This window comes from Xiphophorus hellerii, chromosome 11 (genome assembly GCF_003331165.1).
Source record: "Xiphophorus hellerii strain 12219 chromosome 11, Xiphophorus_hellerii-4.1, whole genome shotgun sequence".
NCBI classification, from domain to species: Eukaryota; Metazoa; Chordata; class Actinopteri; order Cyprinodontiformes; family Poeciliidae; genus Xiphophorus; species Xiphophorus hellerii.
Window position 1 is genome coordinate 14,705,803 of NC_045682.1, and position 26,732 is coordinate 14,732,534.

General features: G+C 38.0%; 1 protein-coding gene across 2 annotated transcripts; it reads right to left on the minus strand.

Annotated features, from left to right (window-relative positions):
- Nucleotides 1-866: 866 nt before the first annotated feature.
- Nucleotides 867-26,732, minus strand: msna (moesin a). 2 transcript variants are annotated; one of them, XM_032576426.1, is made up of 13 exons: nt 26,447-26,732; nt 10,266-10,349; nt 8,877-8,972; nt 8,505-8,779; nt 8,324-8,407; nt 7,931-8,077; nt 6,744-6,840; nt 6,494-6,657; nt 6,183-6,313; nt 5,778-5,938; nt 5,590-5,682; nt 3,162-3,392; nt 867-2,972 (listed from the first exon to the last, which is right to left on the minus strand). In XM_032576426.1, the coding sequence occupies exons 1-13, from the start codon at nt 26,456-26,458 to the stop codon at nt 2,808-2,810; spliced, it is 1,740 nt and encodes a 579-aa protein (XP_032432317.1). In that variant the 5' UTR covers nt 26,459-26,732; the 3' UTR covers nt 867-2,807. The 2 variants fall into 2 exon arrangements, with proteins under 2 accessions (XP_032432317.1, XP_032432318.1); XM_032576427.1 differs by lacking the exons at nt 8,505-8,779; nt 8,877-8,972; nt 26,447-26,732 and having other exon boundaries at nt 10,266-10,324.

Consider the following 26,732-nt stretch of genomic DNA (forward strand, 5'->3'; position numbering starts at 1 on the left):
ACTGACCCTTAGTGGCCCTGGGGCCCTAAGCAGCTGCTTAGTTTGCTTATGCCTTAGGCTGGCCCTGGCTACAGGCATTATTGTATGTTTTACTATTTGATTTTCAGGGAGCATATTAGGCATTTAGTTTTTTTTTGGTTTTGTTTTGTTAAAGGGTTATTTTAGGCTTTTATCATCAAAATAGGGCCTATCTTAATTTATCAGTCAGGAAAGAAAACTAGTTCAGACTAACGTTTTGACATTTTTCACTATGGTGACAATACTTACTCTGCACTTGTTTCCATTTTGTATTGTTGCTATTTAGTTTTTAGTACAAATTCATTGTACCCAGCAAATCATAATGTACGGTACTTTATTTTCTGTTTAGGCCTGAGAAGCCAACAGTACTGCTATATATTTCAGTTGTAAACTCTACTTTTGCGCAGGCCTGCAGTCTCAATGCAGATTTTCAGTTCTTGAATCTCGGTTTCTGTAGAACCTAAATTTATTTAATATGTGAAAGCGGCTGTCTCTGGAAGAGTTAAAAGCTCTTTTAAAGACCCCAAAATGCATGTTACGATTTTGACTTGTTTTCTGTATTTTGATGTTTATGTAAACTTCAAGCTTGTAACTTCTACTTGGAGTACCCAATGTTAATCTCAAGAGGGTTCCCAAATACATAAAGGTTAAAAACAAAAATAAAGATCTAAATAACTTTTACATTGATTAAACAGATGTTATGAAGATGGAAAAAAATGTGCTATGTTGAAAATAAACTTCTGCTGTTAAGAGACTGAATTCGACTTGAAATGAAAGGAGCCACCTAGCGGAAGAGAGTGGAATTTGACATCACAGTGCCAGAAATAAGGAAATGAAGGGAGACAACATTTTTACCAAACTTTTATTAGTTGTTGCTGAATAGTAAAAACAGGGCAAAACACTGCGTCATTTTAGTTGTTCACGTTTCTGTTGTTTCTTTCTAAAGAGCAAACACACTCAAAAACAGTTTGTCGCAATTATGCTTCAAATCCTTGGACTGAAGGTACGAGACTGCTGCATCAACACAAAGGAGTCCACAACATTTGTATGACTTTTCTAATTTATTTGAAGATTTAAGGCATGATTTGTTGGAAATAGTCCAGACTGTTTATGAAATGCTTTAGAAAAAAAAAAAAAATCATTTTGTAAAAGTCATTATGAAAATAAAGTGTTCTGAAATATTCATGACTAAAATACATTCTCCATTAAAGGGAAAATAAATTTTCCAAAAAGGTCCTTAATTGCTACAAAAAAATTTTTAAAAAATACATGAAATAAAATCAAACTTCATCAAATGAATGGCATCAGAAAAAAAAAAGTCAATTTTCGTGCATATTTTTTGGGGCTTGGTTCAAGTATCTGTTTATGGCACAATCATCAAGCTTTAGAGGTACAGCACACTTTGTCAGTTTTTTTTATTTATTTATTTGTCTTTTAACAAGTTCTGGTGTATAAATGTTGTTCCTTTTTAACAAAGTAATACTATTGGCAAGATTTGCTTCATTTTTTTTGTTTGTCTTGTACAAAAACATCTAAAATGTCCTAAAGTGTCAGACACATCACATCCAAATGATTCCAACTATGACACACAAAAAAGTAGTTAAATACATACAGTATATCAAAATCCGCATGCAAAAGCAGAAAAGGTGCCCCTCTTTTATGTTTCAAATTTTAAAGTGAATTATGATTTTTTTTTCCCAGTGCATATCTATTTATTATATGCATTTAGATGAAACAAATAGTCGCAATTATGGAGCTGAGCAGTTATAATCTAGAGAAGGAAAGACTGAAACGCCACTTCAGTGAAATTCTTTTACCGTTTTATGTTTATGCAGCTTAGCAATCAAATATCCTCATTAGAAATTAACTACAACTTTAAAAACGCATAGTTCAATACGTAAAACTTTATGGCATTTTAGAAAAATTAGGAAAAAGTGAATTAAAGTCAGTAAATATGACAGTGTTTGTATGCGACCTTGAAAGTTTGCAAAGGATTTTTGTTGACCAATCATAATTTGTCTGCACAGATCCAAAAATAAATAAAATAAAAATGCCTAAAAAAAGAGACAAAAACAGACCAAATGTTTGAAATGGTGTTTAAATCTTTAATATCACATTATTATGGATTGGGTCGTAAATACTGATGATTGGTTTTGAAATAGTTGGCAAATTTTGAATGCAGACAAATGAGAAATCCATGAAATCTGCAAAAAGAAATAGTAATAAAAAAATAATACTGCTTTATTACGCTCCTCATAGACAAAGATGCATACTGTACGTGTGCTGAACACGGAGCAGAAGCCTCGTGTCAAATCAAAAAGATAATCCAGCCTGATATGAAGAACTATTGCATGATGACAGCAAAAGTATGCCTGCAAATCAGATTCTAAGCAGTGCCAAATTTATGCCTTCATTTTAAAATAGTGACAGAAAATATATAAAGAAACTAAAAGATCTTTGCTCAATGAGTCATAATACAGGCATAAGGCCTTTGCTAATATGCTACATAGCCCCTTCCCCTATCAGGAATATACTACCAAAATACAGTATGTCCCTTTACAACCAGTGACTCGCCAAAAATTCTAATTTAGAAATAAAAACAGTTGGAATTTTCCACATCCATATTTGTACAATGTGCTGTGCTTTTTGCAGCTACGTCACGTTGATCTGATTTTGTTTGTGTACAGAAAAAAAAAAAAAACAAACAGCTTGAGTGAGGCAGGACTGCAGTCCAAGCAGCAGGGCCCCCGGCCAGAGCGGGGCCCGTTTTGCGTTGCCGATCGAGCGCATCACATGCATTCGAACTCGTCGATGCGCTGTTTGGTGTTGCCCGACCGGATCTGTCTGAGGGTCTTGTACTTGTCGCGTCCGGCTTTCATGTTCTCCGCGTGGATCATGTCGTTCACCGTCTTCTTGGTGTCATCTCGGGCGTTGGCCAGCTCTGAGCTCAGAGCCTAAGAGGGAAAAAAAAAACCACAACATTCAACACAGCAAAATATGGAAATAAATAAATAACACTGTAGCTAATAAAAGCTGGATGTGTTTTAATTTGATCCAAACTATTAAATAAACTAAAACTGCTTACACCAAACCTCTCAGAAGTACGAACAACCGATCATTAGGAGATATAAACCCAGCCTTACAAGTAGATGTTTCTGCAGACGCTCGTTCTTCTCGGCTTCGGTCATTCGCTCCTCTTCGCTGCGGTCCTTGTACGTAGCCGCAGCCGTGAACTCGGCGCTAGCCTCGGCGCTGCTCTCGTCATTCTCGTCATGCTCATTCTCGGCATTGAGTGGCTCCTGGACATGGGCCGCCATCACTTTGTTCTTAAGCTCTTCTTTGGTCTTCTCCAGGTCCTCCTGCACTGTGGTGGCCTGAGGGCGACAAGAAATGATAAGAGGCCGGTCTGATCATTATTTATAGCCCTATAAAACAGAGTTTGCTTTCTTTGTGTGCTTATGTCTGCATATGGGAGGGTATCAAAGGAAAAAGGAATGCAACATGAGCTGATAGTGGTGCCAGCAACGGAGATTGGAATGTCTGAGTGCTCAAAAACTGCACAACACGGAAACTTGGCACAACCGTTAAGATTTTAAACAGGATTTCCAGCACGTAAAGAGAACCTTAGTCACACTAACAGGAAATCACCAATAGCCCTGGCAGGGCTTGTTTTTGATCATAATGAAACCCAAGGGGAACCTAGGAGCTTTGAGCACACAACGATAATCTGAAAACTAGATTTATTACACTTTAACTACGATTTACTTATTTTTAAACATGCAAGTTGAGACAATTTAGAAGCAGAGTATTTTCACCTCTTTTTATTTCCTCTAAAGCAAGTTTAAAACCAGGTTAAACCACTCTAAATGACAATAAATCTCTAGGCGTGTAGCAAGATGACAACTTGCGATTTTAAAAGATCACAGTATTTCTTGTCGACGTTACATCCAACTAATAAAGCGCTAGCTAGCTGGCTGCTGTTAGCGTATTACTTCCTCTGCTGTAGTGTAGGCAATTATTATGAGCCTACATAATAATTATTATGTAATAAAGACTATTACTATGGGTAATAGTCTTTATTACCCATTCAGACTAACAGAAACAACCAAAACTGTAAGATAGTGATGTCATCCTGTGAAAAAAACTCAAAAATAGTCTTTTTCTATTAAAAATAGAAAAAGAGATTAAAAAAAAGTGACTGCTTTGAACTCCCTGCTGTTTGTCTATGTTTGAAACGTAATTTGAAGAAAGACAGGAAGTAGTTCTTAGGTTGTAACTTGTCATCAGGGTGGTTGATAGCATGCATTAATCTGAAAGTCCGACTTTCAGATTCTCTGAAAAAGTAACATTGACATAAGAATGATGGAGAATTCCTATGAATAAGAATAATTATGAATAAGAATGGTGCCTAAACATCATTCTTATGATGGCTAACATTTAGCTGCTAACAGAGGTAAAGTTAGCATCTGTTTTACGACTTAACTAAAAGACTGGACTGCATTTAATCTCTTTAGTTCATCTACAGAACAACATATAAATGACTTTTCCTAAAACACAGTTTGAGTTTCTATTTCTGAAAATAAAGAAGATTTCTTTAAGCTAGACAAGTTTTAAAAACCTGATCTAAATATTTTACTCTAATTACAAATTAAATCCAAGATTTGTGATTCAAAGGGTTTTGTGTAAACTGGTTTTCCCCAAATTACTGCTGAAATCTCATCTTGTTCATCTGGGCTGGATGTATCATTACATATAAGACATATAAAAACAAGAAAATTATTGTTTTCCACTGAAAGGTTGCTCATTAGGAAAATGCCACTACTGCCTTCTCATTTCTCGCCACATGGTGGCTCTAGAGTACATGCCTTTTTTTGCCTGAATAGTCGAAGGAGGAAAGAAAGCTGCTCAACACTGCTTGCTCTTAATTCCTCCTGCTTACTTTCACACATGAATATGACTTTATTGCATAAAAATAAAAAGATTTATGCATATCCGCTGACCTTCTCAGTCAGGACACAAATCTTAGTCACTTTCAAGCCACATAGATTAAAGCTATATGAATAATGCCTGGCCATGTGCTAAGGCCTGTCACGATAACAGATTTTTCTGGATGCTAAATTGTCACGAGCACATCCCCCATGTTGCTACCGATCTCCGTATTGGTGAATACATGTGTGAGCATTTGTGAGTGCAAACGGGTGAATGTTGCTCTAATGTAAAGAGATTTGAGTGGTCAAAATGAAAAAGGAAAAGTCATTTATCATGTAAAATGAATTATGAAGTTCCTGTAAACAAAAATGTTCTTTAGCTGATAAGAAACCAGGTCTCTACACGTTGCCATATAAACATCACATTTTTCCCCAACAGTATGTGAAACATGGACTCATCTGAGACCAGAACACGTGTTCAGTATTTTTCTGTCCAACTGAGAGGAGCAAGTTGAGATATTATAAATGCTGGAATGTAAAACCCCAACATTTTTCGAAGCGAAATTTGCCACCTGACATCTGTAGAGTTGTGCATCCTATGAAGTCAAATGTGTGAAAAAAGAAGCAGAAACTTGGACCACACCTTCTGCTGCCACTCAATTGCCTCTTCTTCTTTCTTCTTCTTAGCATCCTCCAGGAGAGAGATCTTTGAAGTCAGGTCAGCTAACTCTGTGGCCTAAAAACGATAGTAAAGAAAAAAAAATCTTAAGGCAAGCGAAATCATTAACACATTGTTTTAGACATCACACCAACATGTCTGTTGTGACCGACCAGGTGTTCTTGGTTCTTCATCTGGTTCTCTGACTGCTGCAGCAGTGCCATCTTGGCTTCCTCAGCTCCCTTCAGCTCAGATTCCAGACGTTCGGCATCCTCCTGAGAACGCTTCCTCTCCTGCTCCAGCTCCAGAGCCCTCTGAGTCTGCTCCTCCAGCTCTGTGCACACAATCAAAATTAATGGTAACAACTATTTAAAGCAAACATTGCATATTGATTGTATGGCAAGAGTCTGAATCTGCAGTTTTCGAGGACCAGAGGAAGTAATTCTGCCATCTGATTCAGGTGTATTGAACCAGGGATACATCTAAAAGTTGAAGGAGACCAGTCTTTGCGGACAAGAGTCTTAAATATACTTAAAACTTTTGAGTAAGTTTTACTTGGTTGCTGAAATGTTCCCCACCTTGTTGGGCTTTTTTGGTCTGATCTTCAATCTGCTTCAATTTCTCCATCAGCTCCTCCTTCTCTTTCTCAATCTTTTCCTTCTCTTTTTCTGCGACCTCTCTTTTCCTCTTTTCGTTCTCCAACAGAGCCCTAAGGGGAAAAAAAGGAGACGGTACATCAGATTGTTCACCATAGTTTTCAACTTAAATATATACAGTGAACAGAGACCCACTTATTGCAGAGCTCCAATAAACACAATTTTTTATAACAAAGAAACTGGGACGTTATTTATTTCTATTGTCAAATTCCACCATATTTGTCCATTGGTACCTCTCCATCTTTTTGTGGTTCTTCTCCTCCCGAGCCTGCGCCTTCATTTGCTGCACCTCAATGGTGTCGGGTTTGCGGCGGCGCATGTACAGCTCATGGTTGCCCATGCACAGAGCCAGGATGCGTTTGTTGATGCGCAGCCTCGGAGCGTAGAATACAAAGTCCTATAGTTTAAGTACAATTAAAGATTTTTTTGTAAAACATCAAATGAAAAATACATTTTAATAATATTATTTACACTTTAACATACTGGTGCTTTCTTGTCAATTGGTTTGATGACAAACTTCTTGTCGTTGAAGGAAATGTTCCTTATTTCACTCCAAGGAAATCCAATTTTGGGCGTCATTCTGTTAAAGGTGGCAAGACAAAATATTTAGTTATTTAGTGCTATACAAAATATTCAAACAAAAATACAGAGTTGGTCTATTTTTGGGCTTAAAATCCAATAAATAAACCAGGATCATTGCTACTCTTAAGACTACAGGATTGAGGGACAACTAAATACACCATTCCTTGTTTTTCTTTTTAAAAAAAGTTTCACAGTTTGAACACATTAAATGTGGGGTCCCCCAAGGAGTTGCGTTAGGCCCTAAACTCTATATCAAAACATTTCAGTTTCCTCTGCTTAGGGAGCAAATCACAAATAATAAACAGAAAATATGGTTTGTGAAATGTTAAAATTTCCAAATACACCGTGATAACATATTCATAAACTGGAATGAACTAAAGCAGAACAATTTTGGTCATCATAAATTAAATACATAAACAGGTCCTTCTATATTTATTTACACATTAAATATATAAAAACGAATTTATATGAATTCATGTCATATTGTAGTAGCATAATTTCAAGCTGAAAAACCTCACCTATAAATTTAGTACATTTACTTGGTGGAGAAAAATAATCAAATGTTATGAATAATAAGCTCAGCAAATCCAGAAATTGCTGCAAGAAAATAACTTTTTGTCCATAAGTATCAGTAATTACAGTCAGATTAATAATTTAAAAGTTGACAAAACTGGAATAGTGCCAACAATTTTCCACAGAAAACTGCAGCAAAGAGTGGCATCTAGGGGTCCAAGAGTTTTCATAAACCGTTTCTCAATATCTTCATGCAAACCTGCTGTTTGTTGCATGGAAAAAAGCCTTCTTTGTCCTAACAAGACAAACCTACAAGGACTTTTCCGGAAGCAGCCTAGCTTGGTCTGATGGGAATAAAGCTGATTGTTCCACCAACAACAATCCTCAAACATAAATCTTTTAGAAAAACTTCGAGGTTTCCCTTCCACTGTATGCTCCAACCTTGAAAAATGCTACTCAAAGAAACTACTTATTTACACAGCCTTACCAGGGGTGCAATTAATCTGAATGAAAAATCTCCTCCTTGCTGTTTTTTTTTTAGAACAAATAAAACCTAAACCAAGACAATGACTTACTTGTCATTCTGTTCATAAATGTTGAGACCCAGAGCATCCACTCCCAGAAACAGCTCAGTTCCTTTCTTGTTCTTGATGTTGAAGTAGTTGACTCCATACATCTCCAGGTCCTGGGCGATCTTCAGGTACTCCATCATGGATTCCTCCCTGTGAACACGAGTTTCAGCTCTCGGTTGGAGACTCACTGAGACGCCCAGAGGGCCAAAAGGTCCTGACCCTGATGAGCAATCTGAGCTTAAGCTATCAGGCTCCAGTCGAAGGTCACGCAATAGAGGTAAAAGAAAAAAATTCACTTTGGCAGAAAAGTTTTTATTAACCAAAGGCACAAAAGTGGTGAAACAATGTGCAGAAGAACTTCATTTAGAAGAAGAAGCTGAAGCAAGTGTGAGTCACCTCATCATGCCCTTGTGTTCTTCATGCCACACTTGAATCCTCTCCTCCCACTGCTCTTTGTTGAGTTTGTGCTGATCCAGTACTCTAGGAACATGGGACACAACCGTGCGTCATTAGGCGCACTAACATCAACAGCCAGATAAATGTGACGACAGGAGAGGAACAATAAAAGCAGCGCTACCTCTGAGGGAGCAGGTTTTCACTGCTCAGGTAGCCCGACGTGTGCACCTCCTTGTTGTAGTCGCCGAACTTGGCCTGCACGGCGTAAGAGGCCAGGAGCACCGCCGTCTCAGGGGGGCAGTAGATGTCGTCGTTTAGGATCGCCTCCTTCACCTGCAGGAAGAAGAGCCGCTGTGTGGCATCCTGGATCAGCTCCTCCGTTACATCCTCAGGGAAGAACTTGCCACGGAACTTGAAAAAGAGCGGGTTTTCCTTCCTCACATCCTGGGCTGTCACCTAAAATACAAGATGAGGTCAGAGGTGAAGGGTTTACAACTAAGAATCACATAAAGAAGAAGAAGAAAACAAAAAAAGAGTTGAATGGAGAGCTCACCTTCTTATTGAGCTTCAGCCAGGTAGAGAAACCCTTTGTATCCTGGTACTGGAGTCCAAAGTACCAAACCTCTCTTAGTCCAATGGTCTTTACCACCTTAAAATGTCAAAAAAAGGATCATTTGTCTACAAGCTGTCACTGAATGGGTTTTTCTCTAAATGATTCAGTTTCCTACCACATGCAAAAACATATAAATGTTTGTTTAAACTGATTGTAGGTCGTAGTATTTGTACTCATCCAGGTTCTGTGATGGACTAGCGACCTACCAAGGGTGTACCGAACACTTAGGCACATCAGGGCCAAAGAGGATGAATAAAATAAACAAGCTTTGGTTCAACTGTGCAGTTACTTGATATACAAATAGCAATGCAGCCAATCAGATGGTAGTAGTGCAGTGCACTTAGGAATCTAGGCATAGTGATCAACCAAGTTCATTCAAGGTACACAGAGAGGCATCTCTGCATGAACAACACATCAAACCTCGAAGCACTTAGTCAAAAATAAATGCTTTGAAAAAGGGAATCTATTGTTATTGAATGATGTTTCCTTTAGGCAGCAATGAGTTGTTTAAACAAAATGTTTTCATCACATTTTTTCTAAATAACCAAATTAATATCAATAAATCAAGATCGTAATGAGTAGAATCACTGGAAGCAAAAATACACTACATTATTATCACTGTGACACACTAGAGATTAAAATTATACAGCTTTAGGTTTAAATGTGACCTAATTAATCATACGTATTCACTGTAGCTGTGTATAAATGTCATTCAAATTTTGAGCAAACTATTCAACTGTTGCGAAATACCAAAAAAAAAATTACAATTAAAATTCAGCGTATTTACATGAAGTATTTTTGAGCAAATCAACCAGACTATGCAAAGCGTAATTTCGTCAGTTACTGATGCTCTGAAAGGCTGCAACAAATAGGAAACAAAGGTTGCAAACTAGCATAGACCACACATCTCAGAAAAATGGCGAGAGATTTTCCGGGAGTTGTACTTTTGGCGATGTTGCATGTTGAGATGTAGAGAAATAAATGCAATTCTACATCGAGTTATGGGAATATCTAGGAAGACAACTGATCAGTTATGTGAGGTAAATTTTCACTACGTTAGAACGTATTTGTACGTAATTGTGCTTCCATCTACCCTGTGGTGCATGAATCATTTTTCCAAAAAGCCCAATACCACCCCAAGCCACCATAAAAACTGTTTTTGAGAAATTAAGGAAATTATTTCAAATTTTGCCATTCCTGTCAATCTTTTCCAATGCGATACTTCAAAATGCCCATAAAAAAATGTTGATGGGAACACAATTTGTGGCATACAAGTCTAACCAGTCAGACATTAACAGAGTATAGTAAGTAAGTCAGTTTGTATCATACCTGGTCAAAGAGTTGCTTCCCCGTTGTGCTGGGCTGAATGGCAAACTCCAGTTCAGCATCCATCGTGATAACACGCACACTGACCTGATTGAAAAGAGAGAATAGAAGAAAAAAATATTTATACAGATATAAGTAACCCAAACGTCACTCTTTACAGATTTTAATCATTTTACTCATAGGAACATGTAGGTTAGCAACTGTTGGTGTAAGAGTTGAGCAAATCCATTGCCATCATAGCCATTCGGCTTGACGAAGTGAATCAACGGTGCAGACAGAGTGTCTGCATACCATAGCATGAGATTATGTAATGCTATAACCTGACATTGCTATCAAATTCATTAGCATTTCTACAAACTTCTATTACATGTCTATACATGATGCTTTGTCCTCTTAAAGCCATGCGGAGCCAGTTCAAAGGATAATTGGTACATGTGGCTGTTTAGGGATTCTCACATTTCACAGGGCAAATTGAATTGAATGTTCATGAAGACAACAAAAATATGAGTGTAGTTCCATAATTTATTTAACCTTTTGACACCGCTATTCTAAGACGTCCATTTTGATATTGGTCCTGCTGTTTTTAGCTACCAAATTCAACAAAGAGAAAATCAACTCCATTCATACAAATAAAAAAAATTAAATTATCTAATGCAGGCAACATGTGTACTGTTCATAAGTTTTTAGTAAAAATCTGAAAATCCCTTCTAGGAATTAATTAGCAGCTTTTTGTGACTAAATTTAAAAAAATATTGTGGTAAACATAGAAGGCAAAAACTCCTGGTGGACTTTACCCACTCGTGGTGGGCATCCCACTGAAATTGTACCTAAGGCCCAGTACAACTTTTAACCAAAATAAACGGAAGTTAAGGATTTCTGTCTTTATGTCAACGGCTTAAATAAAGCTCTGAAAAAATTAAGAGACCACTTACAATGATTAGTTATTCTGATTTTGCTTTTTATAGGTAAACGTTTGAGTAAAATGAACATTGTTCTTTTATTCTATAAACTACTGACAACATGTCTCTGAAACTCCAAGCAAAAATTTGGTATTTATTATCAGAAAATGAGAAGTGGTCAAAATCATGAAAAAGATGCTTTCAGACCTCAGATAATGCACAGAAAACAAACTCGTATTCATTTAGAAACAATAATGCTAATGTTTTAACCCGAGAAGAGTCCAGAAATCACTATTTGGTGGAAAAACCATGATGTTTTCAATGGGATTCAGCGCAGTGGACTCTTGTTTTCCAAAGCTGTATACTATTAAAAAATGTTAAATAAGGATATATAATCCTGGACATAGAAATAGGTTTTATTTAAAGCATTATGTTTTAGAGCTAGAGGACAACATACAGAAACACTGTACTCATAGGAAGCCATCTAATTATGCACTATATAAAAAAAAAACAACAAAAAAAAACAAGGAAGTCCAAACAAAGCTGCCACCACCATACCAATTCTGTATTGTTTTAAAGAGTGAAATTTATTGAAAACCCTGCTTCATGGTTCCACACTGCACTGATAGTCACTGCCAGTCTGGCTTCAAGTGTAGAAGTTATCTACAGGAAGTAACCACATCCTCTGGAGGCTGGGCCATGTGAGGCAAGACGGCTAAACACTGATCTCTCATGAGAGTCGTCTACATCCTGTCATGTATCAAAAAAGCCTGCATGCTGCTAAACTTTCTGCTCTACTAAAGCCAAACATGAGCACAGTTATTATGGATTGATCATCTCTTCAGGGGAGCAAATTCTATAGTTCAGGTAGTTTTTTCTTTTTTACACGTGGTCAACATTTGGATGTGCCTATCGAACCTCTTAGTCTCTCTCAAAAAGGTCACCTAGAGTCAAAACTGATTTAGTAAGCTGACTCTGTTGCTTTCTCTGTTAAAGAAAACTTAAACAGCAGCATGCATCCCTATTGGGAAATAACTGTGCAGGCAGAGGCCCACGCCTGCCCTGAACAACAATGGTGTGCATTATTTCCCAGTTGCGGGGCCTCGATTAGAGTTGCGTTCTTTCCCAACCATGTCAGCAAGACCCCATTTTACTGCTCAGGACACTTTCTCCTCTGCCACTTCCTGTCATCTGCTGTAGTTAAAGACTCCGAAGTGAAGCCTTCAAGCTGAGTCTGTACTCTGAGTCAACACAGTCAGATGAAGTAATTCATTTGTAGAAACATTTAACCAACACCTCTGAACATGGCGGAACACCTTTTTTCTTTTTTTTCTTTGGTTTAGAGCAGAAAAGAGTTCAGATCACCACCACAGTGGTGGTGATCGAGCGGTTTCATTTCCGGAGTGAGAATGGTTAATCTTGCATGAAAAGGGAACTACGCATCTAAATTTTCTGCCTGCTTAGGGTGTGTCTCTTATGGCCTGAACTCAAAAACACTTCAGAGGCTATTTTTAGTACCCAGTTGAAAAAACACCACCCTCAGGTCCATGTGTTAAGTTTCCCTGGCTTCTCTTTTTTGCTGTCCCCAACATTGAATCAAGTTATATTTGATCATTGGCTTGTTACTGGCATGTGTAGCTTTTGTCAAGGTTCTCTAAGCATCCTGAATGGCATCAGCTGTATTTGTTCCATGCTGCATGCCACGCTTGTTGCTTTTTACAACCAATGTATCCTACCAACACTGACAGCATTTGAATAACTGCTGGCATAATTTTTACGATATTGGCTATTAATTGCGGACAAAAGGCAGCAAAACATACAGCTTTTGAAGCAACAGTTCATGGGGGCAACTTTTTTAATTTCCTCTGACTGCTAGTTGTTCTTCAGTGCTAATGCTAGCTAGCTGCAACAAGTACATTTTCGGTTTCTTTTAAGACGTACATGTCTCTGTCCTACTCTGTCACAGTGCTTCAGCTAACATTTTTGTTAGCATTAGTGTCAAGCTGCTATATACTTAAGCTTTGCTAATGGCTAACATGCTAAAAGGGGAAGAATTAAAATGAAAATGTTTAAACGTCATCTGCTACTATTAGGGCTGAAGTTTTATTTCGTCATTGTCATACAGGTAGTTAGGAAAAATATGGTTACAACTGTTCATTTTTTAGTAAAACTCGAAAAAGGAGTGCCCAGAAACTTTAGCAAAACCATTGATTTCACCAAGCGGGTGCCAGTGGCAGCTATGACCAACCCTATACATTTTTAAAAATCCATCATGTCACAGCATTTCTGGACCATTACAATTATTACTATAAACTGTAAGATAAAAAAAAACCCAGAGTAGACCTATAACAGAGGAGTAAGGAGGTAGAAAGGGGTTCTTCCTGATATAGACAAAATGTTCACTGGTCCCCAATAAGACAGACGTGAGGAACTGCATTAAACCATCTTAAAATACAAGGATTTTTCTAATCAAATCACATTCCTTTTGACCTGCCCACACAGCAGAAGTTCTGGGATTCTGTGAAGAGTCAGAAAAATGTTGTTGGAATGCTGGGGTTCTGATAGGAGGAAGAGGAGGAACACGAATGAGTCAAGTTCATGTGAAGGTGAACTGCGGAAAATACCCCCAGTTGCATTTCCTGGAAGAGGAAGAGAAACTACTGAAAGAAACCGGATGGTTTAAAGATGAAGAGCAGAGCAAAAAACTCTGATACAAGATATCCTTTGATTGAACAGTACATCCAAGTTTTTCAAAGCAAAACACTCTGAAGATTAAAATTCATTGTGCACACTTAATATCCTTGCAGTCAGTTGCCCATGATACATTCTCCACAATTTAATCTCCCTGTGCGGTTCGCAACCACAACCCTTTCAACTCAAGCCAAGTCAACACATAAGATAACAGCAAGTGCCTTTGGAAAACAAGAAGAAACCAACTTGTTCATTGACTGCAGCGACTGGTGATGGGTGAGAAATGTGGATAAGTCAAACAAGGTTGACTTAACTCCAGCAGCTCCTAAACAATAGGACTCCTTAATAACCAGATAGACCACTTGATTTCAGCTTGAATAAAAAAAACGTGTGTCTTATCTCCTTCAGTGAAGTGAAATGGTTATTTTAAAATGTTAGCACAAGCCATTTAACAGCTCGGCCAGGAAGTGGGAGTCAAGTGAAGGTATAGAAATAACCTGAAATGACATCTTAGATTAGCACAGCTGTTAACTTCAATATTTATAGCAAACCAATAGAGAAAACTACTGATGGAAAAAAAACACAGTTGTAGTCAGTTAATATATCAATCAGTAGTGTTAATTAGTCTTACACTGTTGCACGAGAGTGGGAAAAAAAATCTGATGGCTTAGTTTAAACTGAGTGACAGGAAGATGGTTGGTGAGAGAAAAAGATGAGGTTTCCGCCAAAGCAGTGCAACTGCTTCACAATGTCACCGCAAGCACTGAAAGACTAAGCTGTTATTGATGATAAAAACTAAAATCAGAGTACATTTCCAGATACTATTGTTCATCTGGTAACTTGTTACTGTAGCAGTGATGTGCTTGTTATTGGGATGGACAGATAAACACTGGTTGGTCCTAATCACCAAAACTGTGAACACAGCTTTCCAAAGTGCTAACCTCTTGCTTAACAACAGTGAAGATTCAAAGTTAGCTATTTAGCTATCACTGAACTCAGAGGAAGCACTAAAGGTGTAAAAAGCATTGGGTGGGTACATACATGTCTGCATCCCCGGGTACATACTGGTCATTTCATTGCGACATTATACACTTGCAACTTTTCCATGTATGAAAAGAAGTCACCGAACCAGAGTCACACGACTTTAGCAAACACCAAACATCACTAAGGCTGAATAAATTACAGCAGATTTTCTCTGTTTTCTCCCATGCAAGCTTTCAACTCATAAGTCGTGGAACATGCCGAGGTTTGCAGATCTCAGAGTTAAAGTAAAGTTCTTCTAAACAGAACACTTACAGAATCATGTTTACAGTAAGTAAAGCTAACTGTGGGTGGGCAAAGAGTATCATAACAGATGATACTTAAAAATTGAATTATCATCAAAACAATCAACTTTAAATAATGTTTGCAAATCCCATCTATCTATGGTCTTGTGTTTATCCAAGATGGGGATGTAAGGGATGGAAACCACCTCAGTGACGTCCTCCACCTCACTCTGGGGACGTCAGACAGGATGCATAATCGCTTCAGGTACTTCTGGGTTTTCCCCCGGGTTCTCCTCCCAGTGGGATGGGCCTCAAAATCCTCCAAAGGGATGGACCCAAAAGGGAATTATGACTAGATACCTGAACTACCTCTACTCCTTTTGATGCGGAGCAGCAGCAGCTCTACTACTCTGCTGTACTCCTCCTATTAAAAAACACATCTATTTAAAAAGATAGATATATTTAAAAACAGAATTAAATTAAATTAATATTTGCATCACTTAATGTAGTCGTGTACTGACACAACGTATTTGATAATAGGCGTGTAGGCCTGTCGCCATAAACGGTAAATCAATTAATCGTACGATAAATTAAAACTATCGACGTCATTTTAATTATCGGCATTATCGTCTCTTCCCGTCTTTTTCTCTTTCTGTTGATGACACCGAATGAAAAAAGGCTCAACTCCGGTGCTCTCCACTGACTCTTCCCTTCCTCATTTCCTTAGTGTAAAGCCCAGCGTGTCGGCCCATTTTCAAAACCTGACAGATCACACATTAGCCGACAGAAATCCTAGGTATAACGGTTCGATCGGGTTCGGTCCTGCCCTGTGGTGTCCAACAATGGGCACAGAATAATGGCTACAAGTCCATGAACTAATTTTAAAACCAGGCATTAATCAATGCTTTACTACAATCTACCTGCAATGCATGTGGCTAGTGTCAGCGTAAAGTCCTGACTGAATGAAAATCATTATAACCTATTTACGTCACGTTAACGAAGAACAGCTGAAAAGTTACCGGGTTTATCAACTGCGGTAGTAATTTCGCTCCAACTCCTCCCCTTGTCATTTCTTTATTCTTTGCATGTTGAATAAACATTAATGTTGTTTCCACATATCATCTCCAATGTCCGCTGGACTTCGGGTTGCGCCGTGTCAGCTGTTTGGGATTCCCCGACGTAATTTCCCCTCAGAAAACACGGAGGAGAATCCGCGCTTTCTGATTGGCTGCCTGTCACATTCAACAGGCTGCGTTAAGATCCCAGTCGGGAAAAAACCCTGATTTAGATCGGAGCGGCAACGATGATCTACCGTAACACACCACACAATCTTAGAAAGACCAAGGTTCTAAGATTGTCGTAAGGGGAAAAATAGGAGCAAAAAATCATGTAGTGTGAACTATTGCATCATGTAGTCGATGTGCCCATCTTCTCTATTTAAATCTAATTATTACTGAAGGGCAACATAATATACAGACTTCATAATCTGCACTCTTTTGGTTGAATGCAGTATTTATTTCCACTTTGGCTTTATGTTGTTTAGGTTTTTTTTCAAGTGAGTTTTTTTGTTAATGGAAACTGAGAATCCATTTTATTTTTGTTTTTGGTTGTTTTGTTTATTTTGTTTATCAGTTCCAGTGTTAAGTGTTTTTTTGAAAATAAAGTGTATCTATCTTTGGCAGGAAATCGCATGTATTATTACGTCATTTCCATTAAATCAGTGTAAAAAGGTCTTCAAACAATATTATCGTTTATCGCAATAATTTTTGAGACAATTAATCGTTGAGCAAAATTTGCTATCGTGACAGGCCTAGGCGTGTTTTATTTTTAGAACAGTTTTTGTGTTTATAGGACTGATTCTATGCAGTACTTAATGTATCGCCTAAATGACATAACAAATAATGACTAGTAATTATTTCATATCACCAAAACTTAATGTATAAAAGATAATTCCCCAATGCAACACCTAAAAAGCACTCAAAAATGTCAACTCTAAATAGTTTTGTCTAAGTTTTAAAATGGTAAAACAAACCCTGTTTTACAGTCACTTTTCTCTCACACAGCGCAACATCCTAAATAAATGATAAATGATCCCTTGCTGCAGGCAGGCTAGAAAAATATTTTCAGAAAAATATTTTCAGTACTGTTCTTATATTGTTTAATATCGAAGAGAAGAAACAAGGGGGTAACATTAGAACCAACAGCTCAAAGCCTTTCCAAAGAAAAGACTGGAAACTGGCCACAAAACTGTGATATCAGTGATATTAAACAATGTTTAATTGTTTACAAATTGACGCTGTAAAAAATAAGACTCCTTACTACCTAATTTCAATTATGTGATTTTTATAAGTGCTACATTTTCATTAACGTTTTATTAATTTTCACCACTCCCTACACTGTTAGACCTTTTATTGTAATTTTACAGTAACTTACTGGCAACACTGTTGCCAGCAAGTTACTGTATTTACCATTCTACAGTACCCTTACTGGCAACAGTGTTGCCAGTAAGTTACTGTAATTACCATTCTACAGTACTCTTACTGGCAACAGTGTTGCCAGTAAGTTACTGTAAATACCATTCTACAGTACTCTTACTGGCAACACTGTTGCCAGTAAGGCAACAGTACCCTTACTGGCAACACTGTTGCCAGTAAGGGTACTGTAGAATGGTAATTACAGTAACTTACTGGCAACACTGTTGCCAGTAAGTTACTGTAATTACCATTCTACAGTACCTTTACTGTTATGATATTTCACAGTTAATTTTTACTGTGAGTGTGCTTTACAGTTATAACTGCATTACTGTAAATGTAGTTTATAGTATAATACAGTAATTGTATTTTATAGTAAAGCTGGTCTACTGTAAACTTGTTTCACAACATAATGTCAGAGTTTTACTGCAAATTAAAGTTTACATTTCTTTAAGATAAGAATATTTTACCATAAACCGAAAAATTTCATAAAAGAAATTTTAGTCCAAGTACTGTGAATAACAGGTATTTATTTTCAGCAGATTTGTAGAAATAAAATCCATTTACATATTCGCAATGTCATAAAAAACAATGTCACAATACAATATAATGTGCTGTAAAACAACAAAACCATAGAACACATTTCCTACATCAGAAGAACTTTTATTCCATTCGTCAAACAAAAGCAGTGGGATCCATCTTGTGGAAGCTGAACTGTAAAGAATAAGACAGACAATGTGGGAGGTCATGAGATGGTCAGGAAGTTATCTACATTTTCAAATCGACAGGAAGTTGACAAATTAAGCTGAAGTGACAATGTTCACATGCATAAAATCTTTGTCATAAAGCAGCATTAAGTTGATAATTTGTTTTAAAGAAAAAATCAATTGGACTGAAGTGATAATAGAAGCTGCATAAAGAATGAGCAGGACTGGCTTCACTTCAGGTTTTTGGATTGTTTATGGCAAAAGCAGTCAGTCAGTCAGTCTTCAGTAATTCAAAAGATTTTAGTCATTTTGTTGGTGCTGACGGATTACTGCAAAGGTGTGCCTAATAAACTGAAAACTGCATAGTATAAAAATACACCACACTTAAACGACTACACACTTATACATTTCTGTGATTTATTAAGGGATGCAGCGACATCCACTTTTTACCACGGACACAGAAACGATGCAGGCTACTCTAAAGGGCTATTGTGTAGGAATCACATGCCATTTATAAATAATCATTAAAATCATATTATAAAGGGTAAAGTAAAGTCAGAGCATGCAAGATAGGAGGAAAAGACAACAAAATAATAAACATTTACATTTGGTAAAATACTTACCTAGTTGGAAGTCCTCCATTCAAATTCAGCAAGTTGTTGGAAGAAGGTGGTGATCTGGGAGTTGACACTGACTACTTTCCTCTTGACAAGACTTCCCGTCTTGCAGCTTGTACCGACTTTGGCTGTGCATTTGGTACCAACATCTGGATTGATCCTCACAAAGAATCTTTTAACAGAAATAAAATATATTAATTGTACTTTTTTAATGAAGACGTACAATACAGCAATCAGCTATGGTTCTTCATCATCAGTCAAACTGTCATTAAATTTAATTCATAAATGGCTTGGTGTAGAGTACTTACCGTTGTATCATCTCCAGCGTGGTGGATGCTGACTCCTGATACTCCAGATTGAAGACATAATATGACCCAAAAAAGACAGCAAGGACGCTGGCAAAGTCATGTAGTTGCTCAGGCTGGAAAAATACCTTCTCCTCCATACTGACCATCCACCGGGTTGCAGACATCAAGCTATTTCCTAAAATAGACAAACCCTTGTCAGGCTAACGCTAGTGAGTAAAAGTACAGACTACCATAACAATTACATACATTGCTACGAAAAAATTATAGTGATAGAAAATATTCCTCTTACCAAGCATGATTACCCTTGGTGTAGTGGGTAAGGTCATTTCCTGTTCAACAGACATCTTGGTGGAAGATACCTTTAAAACATAAAAGGAAAACTCTCTTAAATATGAATTACTGGTAGTAATTTATATTTAAAGGGCCAGTTCACCCAGATTACAACAGGTTTTTGAGAACCTCATCCCGGAGACTAGACTAGATTTTACCCCTACATCCTGCTACCACTCTGAAACAGCGGATGTGAATGACAGTTTGTGGGGCTAAATGCATTTTTTAAAGCATTACATTCCACAAGTGTTCAGTCTGACTTCTGCAATGGCGGTGACTCCTGTGCATGTGGGACCTGAATGCAGAAAATGTTCTGAAGGAAGCAGGACATTGCTCTATTCCACATGCAAACCGATAATTAGCTGTGTGTTGATGTTTCTTCACATGACTACAAAATTCTGTAAATTCTGAAGTACAAATGCTGCAGAATTTACACCTGTACATAGTTGCACCTGTTAGTACTGACTTAACTTTAAATTGCAGGAGCATGGTTTAAACATGTGAACAGTCCTTATGTGTAACCAGGGTTGGAAATTAACTTTTTTGTCCACCTGCCACTGTGGCTGAACAAACTCAAAAAATAACAGAAACCACTTTAATGTTTTTCACCTTTGTCCTCATTTACAGACTCTTATACACTATGTTGGAGATGTAATGGTACTTTAGCAGGCTAACCAGCTGTAGCAAGCTCAAAGTTATAGATTAGGTTAGCTGCTCCTCTACATTTCCAGACTATTTTGTGGCTTCAAATATGTTTGAAGAGCTGTCTTTTTACCTGTTGTCTTGTCTTTTGAAGAGATGAAGCTATGTTAGCAGTCAGCAGGACAGAACTGCACAGCCACTTGGAGGGAAAAAGCTTAGGAGTTTAAAAAAAAGGTCATCTGAAGAAAAGGAAAAAAAAGAAAGTTAGAAATTCATCCTTGCTGACCTACGTAGCTAATCTGCACTTTTAACATTTGCAAGATCATGGTTTAAACAAATGAACAGTCATTAGATGTAAAAAAAAAAAGAGAAGGGGGGGGATCAATTATCAGTTAAGGTTATATTGTTCGACAAAGGATGTAGCAACAATGCTAACAGACACTCAGCACTGAGCTCATCTCAACCCAAAGCCGCCCGAGGAAGATTAAGCGGTAAAAGTCAAGCTAAAACCTTCAACGGTAAAATTAGCACCTTAGCTAATGTTAATTCCGAACCAGCTCAAAAAATAACACCATCATATTTTCCTTTCTTTCACCTCATTTACAGACACATAACTTATAAGGTTGCAATATGCCAGTTATATAAAACACCAGAGTTAGTAACGTAAAGGTAACGTTATGTTACCAGGCTAACCAGCACAAACCAGCTATAAGTTAACGTGCTATAAGCTACGTTAACTCCATCTAAAATGTACATTTCCAGACTAGGTTTTGGCTTCAAACAGTTTTCTAAGAAGTGTTTTTTTACCTGTCTTGAAGAGCTGAAGCAGTGTGAGCCCACAGCACGGAGACAGAGCTGCACTTGCACTTGGAGAGAAAAAGCTTCGGAGTTTAAAACAAACGTCATCAGAAAACAGTTGGAAGCGAAGCCACGCTTGATGACGTAGCTAGATAAACTGCATGTTAATGTTAGCTAGGATGTGAACAAAACAAAAGTACATGCTCTCTTTCTGCCTTAAAAATATGTTAACCACTAAAGGAGTAAAAATACAGAAACAGGGAACCACGATGAAGCAGCTATGATGACCGTTGGAAATCAAATATAATTCTTACTGTATATGATAAGTACAGTACCACTACTGTAATGTGTAAACAGTAAATTACTGCAAATTCAAAACATACAGTAAATTACTGTAATACTATGTACTATACCCATAATGCAATGCAAACTACAATAACTACTTGTAAAGATGTCTTATGGTATGGTGACCAAACGTCCGTATTTCCCGGGACATGTCCGTATTTCACGTCCTGTCCCGGGCGTCCCGGGTTTTTTTTAGAAAGTGAGGAAATGTCCTGTTTTTTAAATTACCTTCATTGGACCATTATATTTACAGGCACTAGGGCACTGCGCACGGCCCTGCGTGTGACGTAATCCCTGAGCCGCGTCAGTGCGGGCAGCCCTGTTCTTAATCAGAAGATAGATAGCGTGGCTGTCAGTACGCCAACAACATACGAAAGCGCAAATGTATGTTTACCTACTATTTACAAAAGAGTTTCCCCGCTTTCAGACCCCCCCACCCCCCTCGCTACAACGTGTCCTGGTTTTCCCAACTGAAAATATGGTCACCCTATTTATGGTAGTTTTACTGGGCATTTTGTGGTATTTAACTGTAAAAAATACAGCAAAGGCTAACAGTGTATGATGACCGTTGGGAATCAAATATAATTCTTACTGTATATTATAAGTACAGCACCACTACTGTAATGTGTAAACAGTAAATTACTGCAAATTCAAAACATACAGTAAGTTACTGTAATACTATGTACTATACCCATAATGCAATGCAAATTACAGTAACTACTTGTAAAGATGTCTTATGGTAGTTTTACTGGGCATTTTGTGGTATTTAACTGTAGAAAATACAGCAAAGGATAACAGTGTAGTTTTGTCTATGATTCAGCAGCATCAGCAAAGATCCTTCATGTCTCTAGTTCGGTTGTGTCATAATGTCAAATACTTTGATTTAGCAGGTCTGTAGGGTATCTAGAATATAAACTCATACTAATCACATCCGTGGTTTGTATAATTAACAATATACTGAATACAACTGGTGTCATTCTATTGTGATGAAGGTTCCTTACAGGGCGGCTCAGACACTTTCACTATAAAGAGCCCAAAATAATAACAATCACGGTTCATTATAAAGTGTCACTGCAATATATATATATATACAGTATATATAATAAGATCACCTCAGCTAAAAAAAAACATGTTAACTCAACCATGTAAAACTGTACTTACTCTCAGAAATGTGATGTTCTCACGGCTTTCCAGCAGAAAACATAAAGACTCCACAGCTTTTGATTACATTTTGTCCACCAATTTTACTTCTACTAAGTCCTAATCTCCTCAGTTATGTGCACTACAGAGCCATTTAATCTCCTGCTCGCATACCTCCAGCTCTTTCCATTCACCATGTCTCCATAGACACACTTTTTAAAAGTCTGGGCGCTCCAAAAACAGGCAAACATCTACGACATACGGGCTTAAAATGGTAAGTTATGCTCTGTGTTGGGTGCTAATAACAGTAAAAGTGTTTCTGTGTTTGTTTATGGAGCAAACATCATTTTTTATTGTGGGGAAAAAAAGGAAAGCATACCGATTTTTAAAAAAATGAATCTTTTAGGCTAAGCTCTTAAGCACTAAAAAAATCTGTTTCAATATTTATGGAAAATATGTGACATCATGAAATCGGAGTTCCTTAACTCTTTTGAATTATACAGTAGTTACTCAACGCCGTTAAGTATAGCCTTTCTGTGCAATCACTGTAATAAAGCACAGCTGAATTAGGTCATAAAATTTGACAAAGTAGAGATGTAGGAACTTTTGTGCTTGTTGTACTGCAGAAAATACGATCTGAAGTGGGGCTTGGCATCTGAGGACCACGCGGGGGGAAGCAGGGTGGAGAACAGCCAGACCGTGATGTGAAAGTCCATATAAGGCTACAGGCGAGGAAATTACCAGAAAGGAACTGATGTAAGTGCAGAAACCTTGAGTCACAACATCACTTCCTTGGGAAATTGAAGCACTGCCACGAGCACTCCAGCAAAGACAGACTTTTTCAACAAAAATGAATGCTTTTGTGAAACATCTTGATTTCTAGAGTTACTTAAACACTGAGTTTAAAAAGAAAACTCCACTGTGATTTACCTGTTTATTTTTAGTGGGAACTTAACTTTCACTGGCTTCAAGACATCTGCTGAATATGTGCATCTGACTTCCTTTTCTTTATTCACCTCGTCAGCCTAATATTTACATGCCGGTTTCACTGAGTGTCACAAAAAGCTGATCGAAGTTGGAGCTAAATCCCCTTCATGAATCTGCAGAAATGAAACTCAACCCCTCCTTCACATCCGCCTAACTTTTAGTTTTAATTAAACCACAAACCCACACAACTCTTTAATTTATTAAAATCCTGCTGCTTCCTCTTTAACATCCATTCTGTCGTGCTCTAGTTTCCCCTTTTTGCCACTTTATTGCATACACCCTGCAGATTCTGCATCACAGCTGCACTTGCTCTGCGCTCATGAACTGTGTGAACTGCCAAATAGCAGCTATTGCAGCTAACTATAAACTCTACTCTAGGTATAAAGGGTTAAAACAGCTGTCAGGAAGTAACTAAACATGTGCAAATGGGTTAGTGCTTCTCTGCTTTGCGGGTGGAACGGCTCACACAAAATGACTGTGAAAATATTCTGTTTTTAAAACAGCTTTATTTTAACTGCTGATAAATATCATCAGCATCAAAACTCACAGGTATCCGCTTTCACAGCTTAGGCACAGGTGGATAAAAATAACTGTGCAAAACTGATGTCAGAGGCAACAATGCCTAACATTTTATTCTGGGTGGCAAATGGGGGGGGGGTGGCAAAAAATGCAGAGGAAGTTCTGGATAGAAACAATGCTACAGGAAGAGAGCAGGTACAGGAGTTAGAGCCATTTGTACTGGAAATCTGTTTGGAAGCGTTTCACGTTTTCTTTTTTTTTTTATGAAATCGAATGAGAAACGCAGCAGTTAAAACTTCTGAAAGTACTGACTTGACATGTGGGTTTTGTTACAAATAATGAGGAAACTAAGGTGTTAACTGTTATGTTTCAACAACGCCTAAATTTTCCGTTGTAGCGTTCATATGATTTAAAGTCATTGTAATGAGATGATACAGGAAGTGCAGCGGCGATTCGAGTTTTCTCCTCCTCTACCTGTTGCTGCTCACTGTCGGCCAAAAGGCCGAAACAGGACTAATGCATAAGGAATGAATGGTATGCCTGTTGAGCAGCAGGCTGTAGGGCCTGCGAGGTAAATTAACCTACTAATATCACCTTATTCCACTGGTGCGACTCAAAATGGAGCTAGCTAGCTAGCTAGCTTTAACAGGTCTATTTTATATCTGTGCTTTAGTCTTTGGGTGTAAAGAACTGGAGATTACATTAATATAAATGCATAAACTAATGTAATATACAAGCAGCGATAGGAAAAAGGTTTTTTTTGTGTAAAATAAAGTAAGTTAAATCATGTAAAACATTTGTTTTAACTCTGAGATACCATGTTTTTTGTTGTTTTTTTAACTCAGGCTTATTCTTGGAGACCCAACAAAATATAACTAAACATGGGCCAGTAAGAGATTCTCACAGTATAATACCCTTGAGTAAGACTAGCAAGGTTTTAATGTATCAAAGTATTTACTGAAAAGATTTTAAACAAAAATGTATAAAGGTGCCACTAGAATACCATAACACAGCCGCTATTATGATGAAAATTTTTATATTATAGTATTCATATTGCTCAGAATATTAAATCTTTTTCATATTTGTGTTGAGTAACACAAATATAACAACTGATATCAGTGGGTTAATTAGTTGGGCTGTCTGCTCTGGTAGCCTGCAGTCACCTAGAACACCAGTAGCTTGTCAACTTGATGGCAATCACTTAGATTCTTCACCAGCAACTATCTGTTTTCTTCTGACTGCTAATGCTCTCAAAATACCCAAATTTGTATTTCTTGTAAGCAAGAGGAAAGTGCGGCAGCCTTCTTTTAGCAAGCTAAATGGCAGTGCGCAGCAACATGTAAGAGAGGGCAGCATATGCTTTGCTACCTTTTGAACTGTTGGTATACGTTGATTCCGGTAACCAGCCAGTGAAAAGTCTCTAAACCTTCTTTCAGCCACCTGACCAGAAGTGTGCAGAAGCAAGTTAAATTCCAGGAATGGTTTCGGAAGTGTAACTTTGGTTATTTGACTCATGTGACCAACCCACGCCAAATTCAAACTCCGTAACATAGAATAAAACATATAATCCTGGACAATGAACTGGACGTCTTAATGGCCCCGTAGGCTGATCATCTTCATCTCACTGGTCATGCCTTCTGCTATCTCCCTTAAAACTGACTGTGAATTTGAATATTTTACTCCAATGATTTCCTTTCATTCTCTTAAAAGTTTGTTTTTTTTAACTGAGCCAAGTCCAACAGTTAAAATGTTAAATTAGAAGCCACAATAAACTGTGTCCCCCAGTGATAAAGAGGCATTGTCATTGTGTTCCCCCCCTTGCTTTTCTTTGTCCAGAACATGACCAGCACCAACACAGATTTCCAGGGCTTAGGTTCTTCATTCTCAGCTCATCATTCACAGCCCTAAATGTATGGTTTCCCAACGCTACACGTAGGTAATCTCCCCTTTTAGTCGCCCCCGGATTTTGGGCAGCACAGCTGGCCAGAGGGACAGTTCAAATCCCTCCTTGTTGGAGCAGCCTAAATAAAGAGGCCTTGGAAAAAGAAAGGCTAGCTCAGCTCGGCTCGGCTCGCTAAAGCAGCAGGCCACACTTCCGCCGAAAACTCCCCAGAAAAAGAGAGCGGAGTATCTCGGTCTGCGTGAGCGGAGATGAGTTTACATTGAGGCGTTTAAGTGAAGTTTGAAGAGCAAACGGCGGGCTGAGGGTTTTGATTTAAAGGCGCTAATTTTAGTGAGCCGAGAGGCGGCAGCGCGCAAGCGCACACACTTAACGGAGAGACAGCAGCGACCCTCCGCTGAGTTTCAAAGGATGCTATAAAACGCCTCTAACTTCTCACTAACTCGCTTCTGTATGACCACGGATTAGCAGGATAAAGCGGTTCCTCGTATTGTATTGGGAAATAACAAAAGAGAAATTTGTGAAATTAAAATATTGCAACAATTCTTGCAGTGTTCGCTCTTACCGTTTTCGGCATCTTCCCCGTCCTTTTTGCCTTCTGCACAGATTTTCCTTAAACTTGTTAAATCAGCTTGACTAGTTGGGAAAACTTTTTCCCATCAGAACAACGGCACCAAGTAAACGCCCTCCCGGGTCGGTGATACTTTTTGCTACACTACAAAAAGCTCTTTTTTTATTATTATTTTCAAAGCTGCGCTCCAGGGAGGGTTTCTCTTTGTTTCGCCTTAAAGTAAAGCGGAGTGGGAGCTTGATTTCCTGCTAACGGTACCCCTGCTGCTGCAACAAAAAAA

Coding starts and splice junctions, on each gene's coding strand:
- msna (XM_032576426.1), bottom strand. Junction 8,408..8,504: donor GAAAACCTGCTCCCTCAGAG/GTAGCGCTGCTT, acceptor CCATGTTCCTAG/AGTACTGGATCAGCACAAAC. Junction 5,683..5,777: donor TGAAGAACCAAGAACACCTG/GTCGGTCACAAC, acceptor TATCGTTTTTAG/GCCACAGAGTTAGCTGACCT.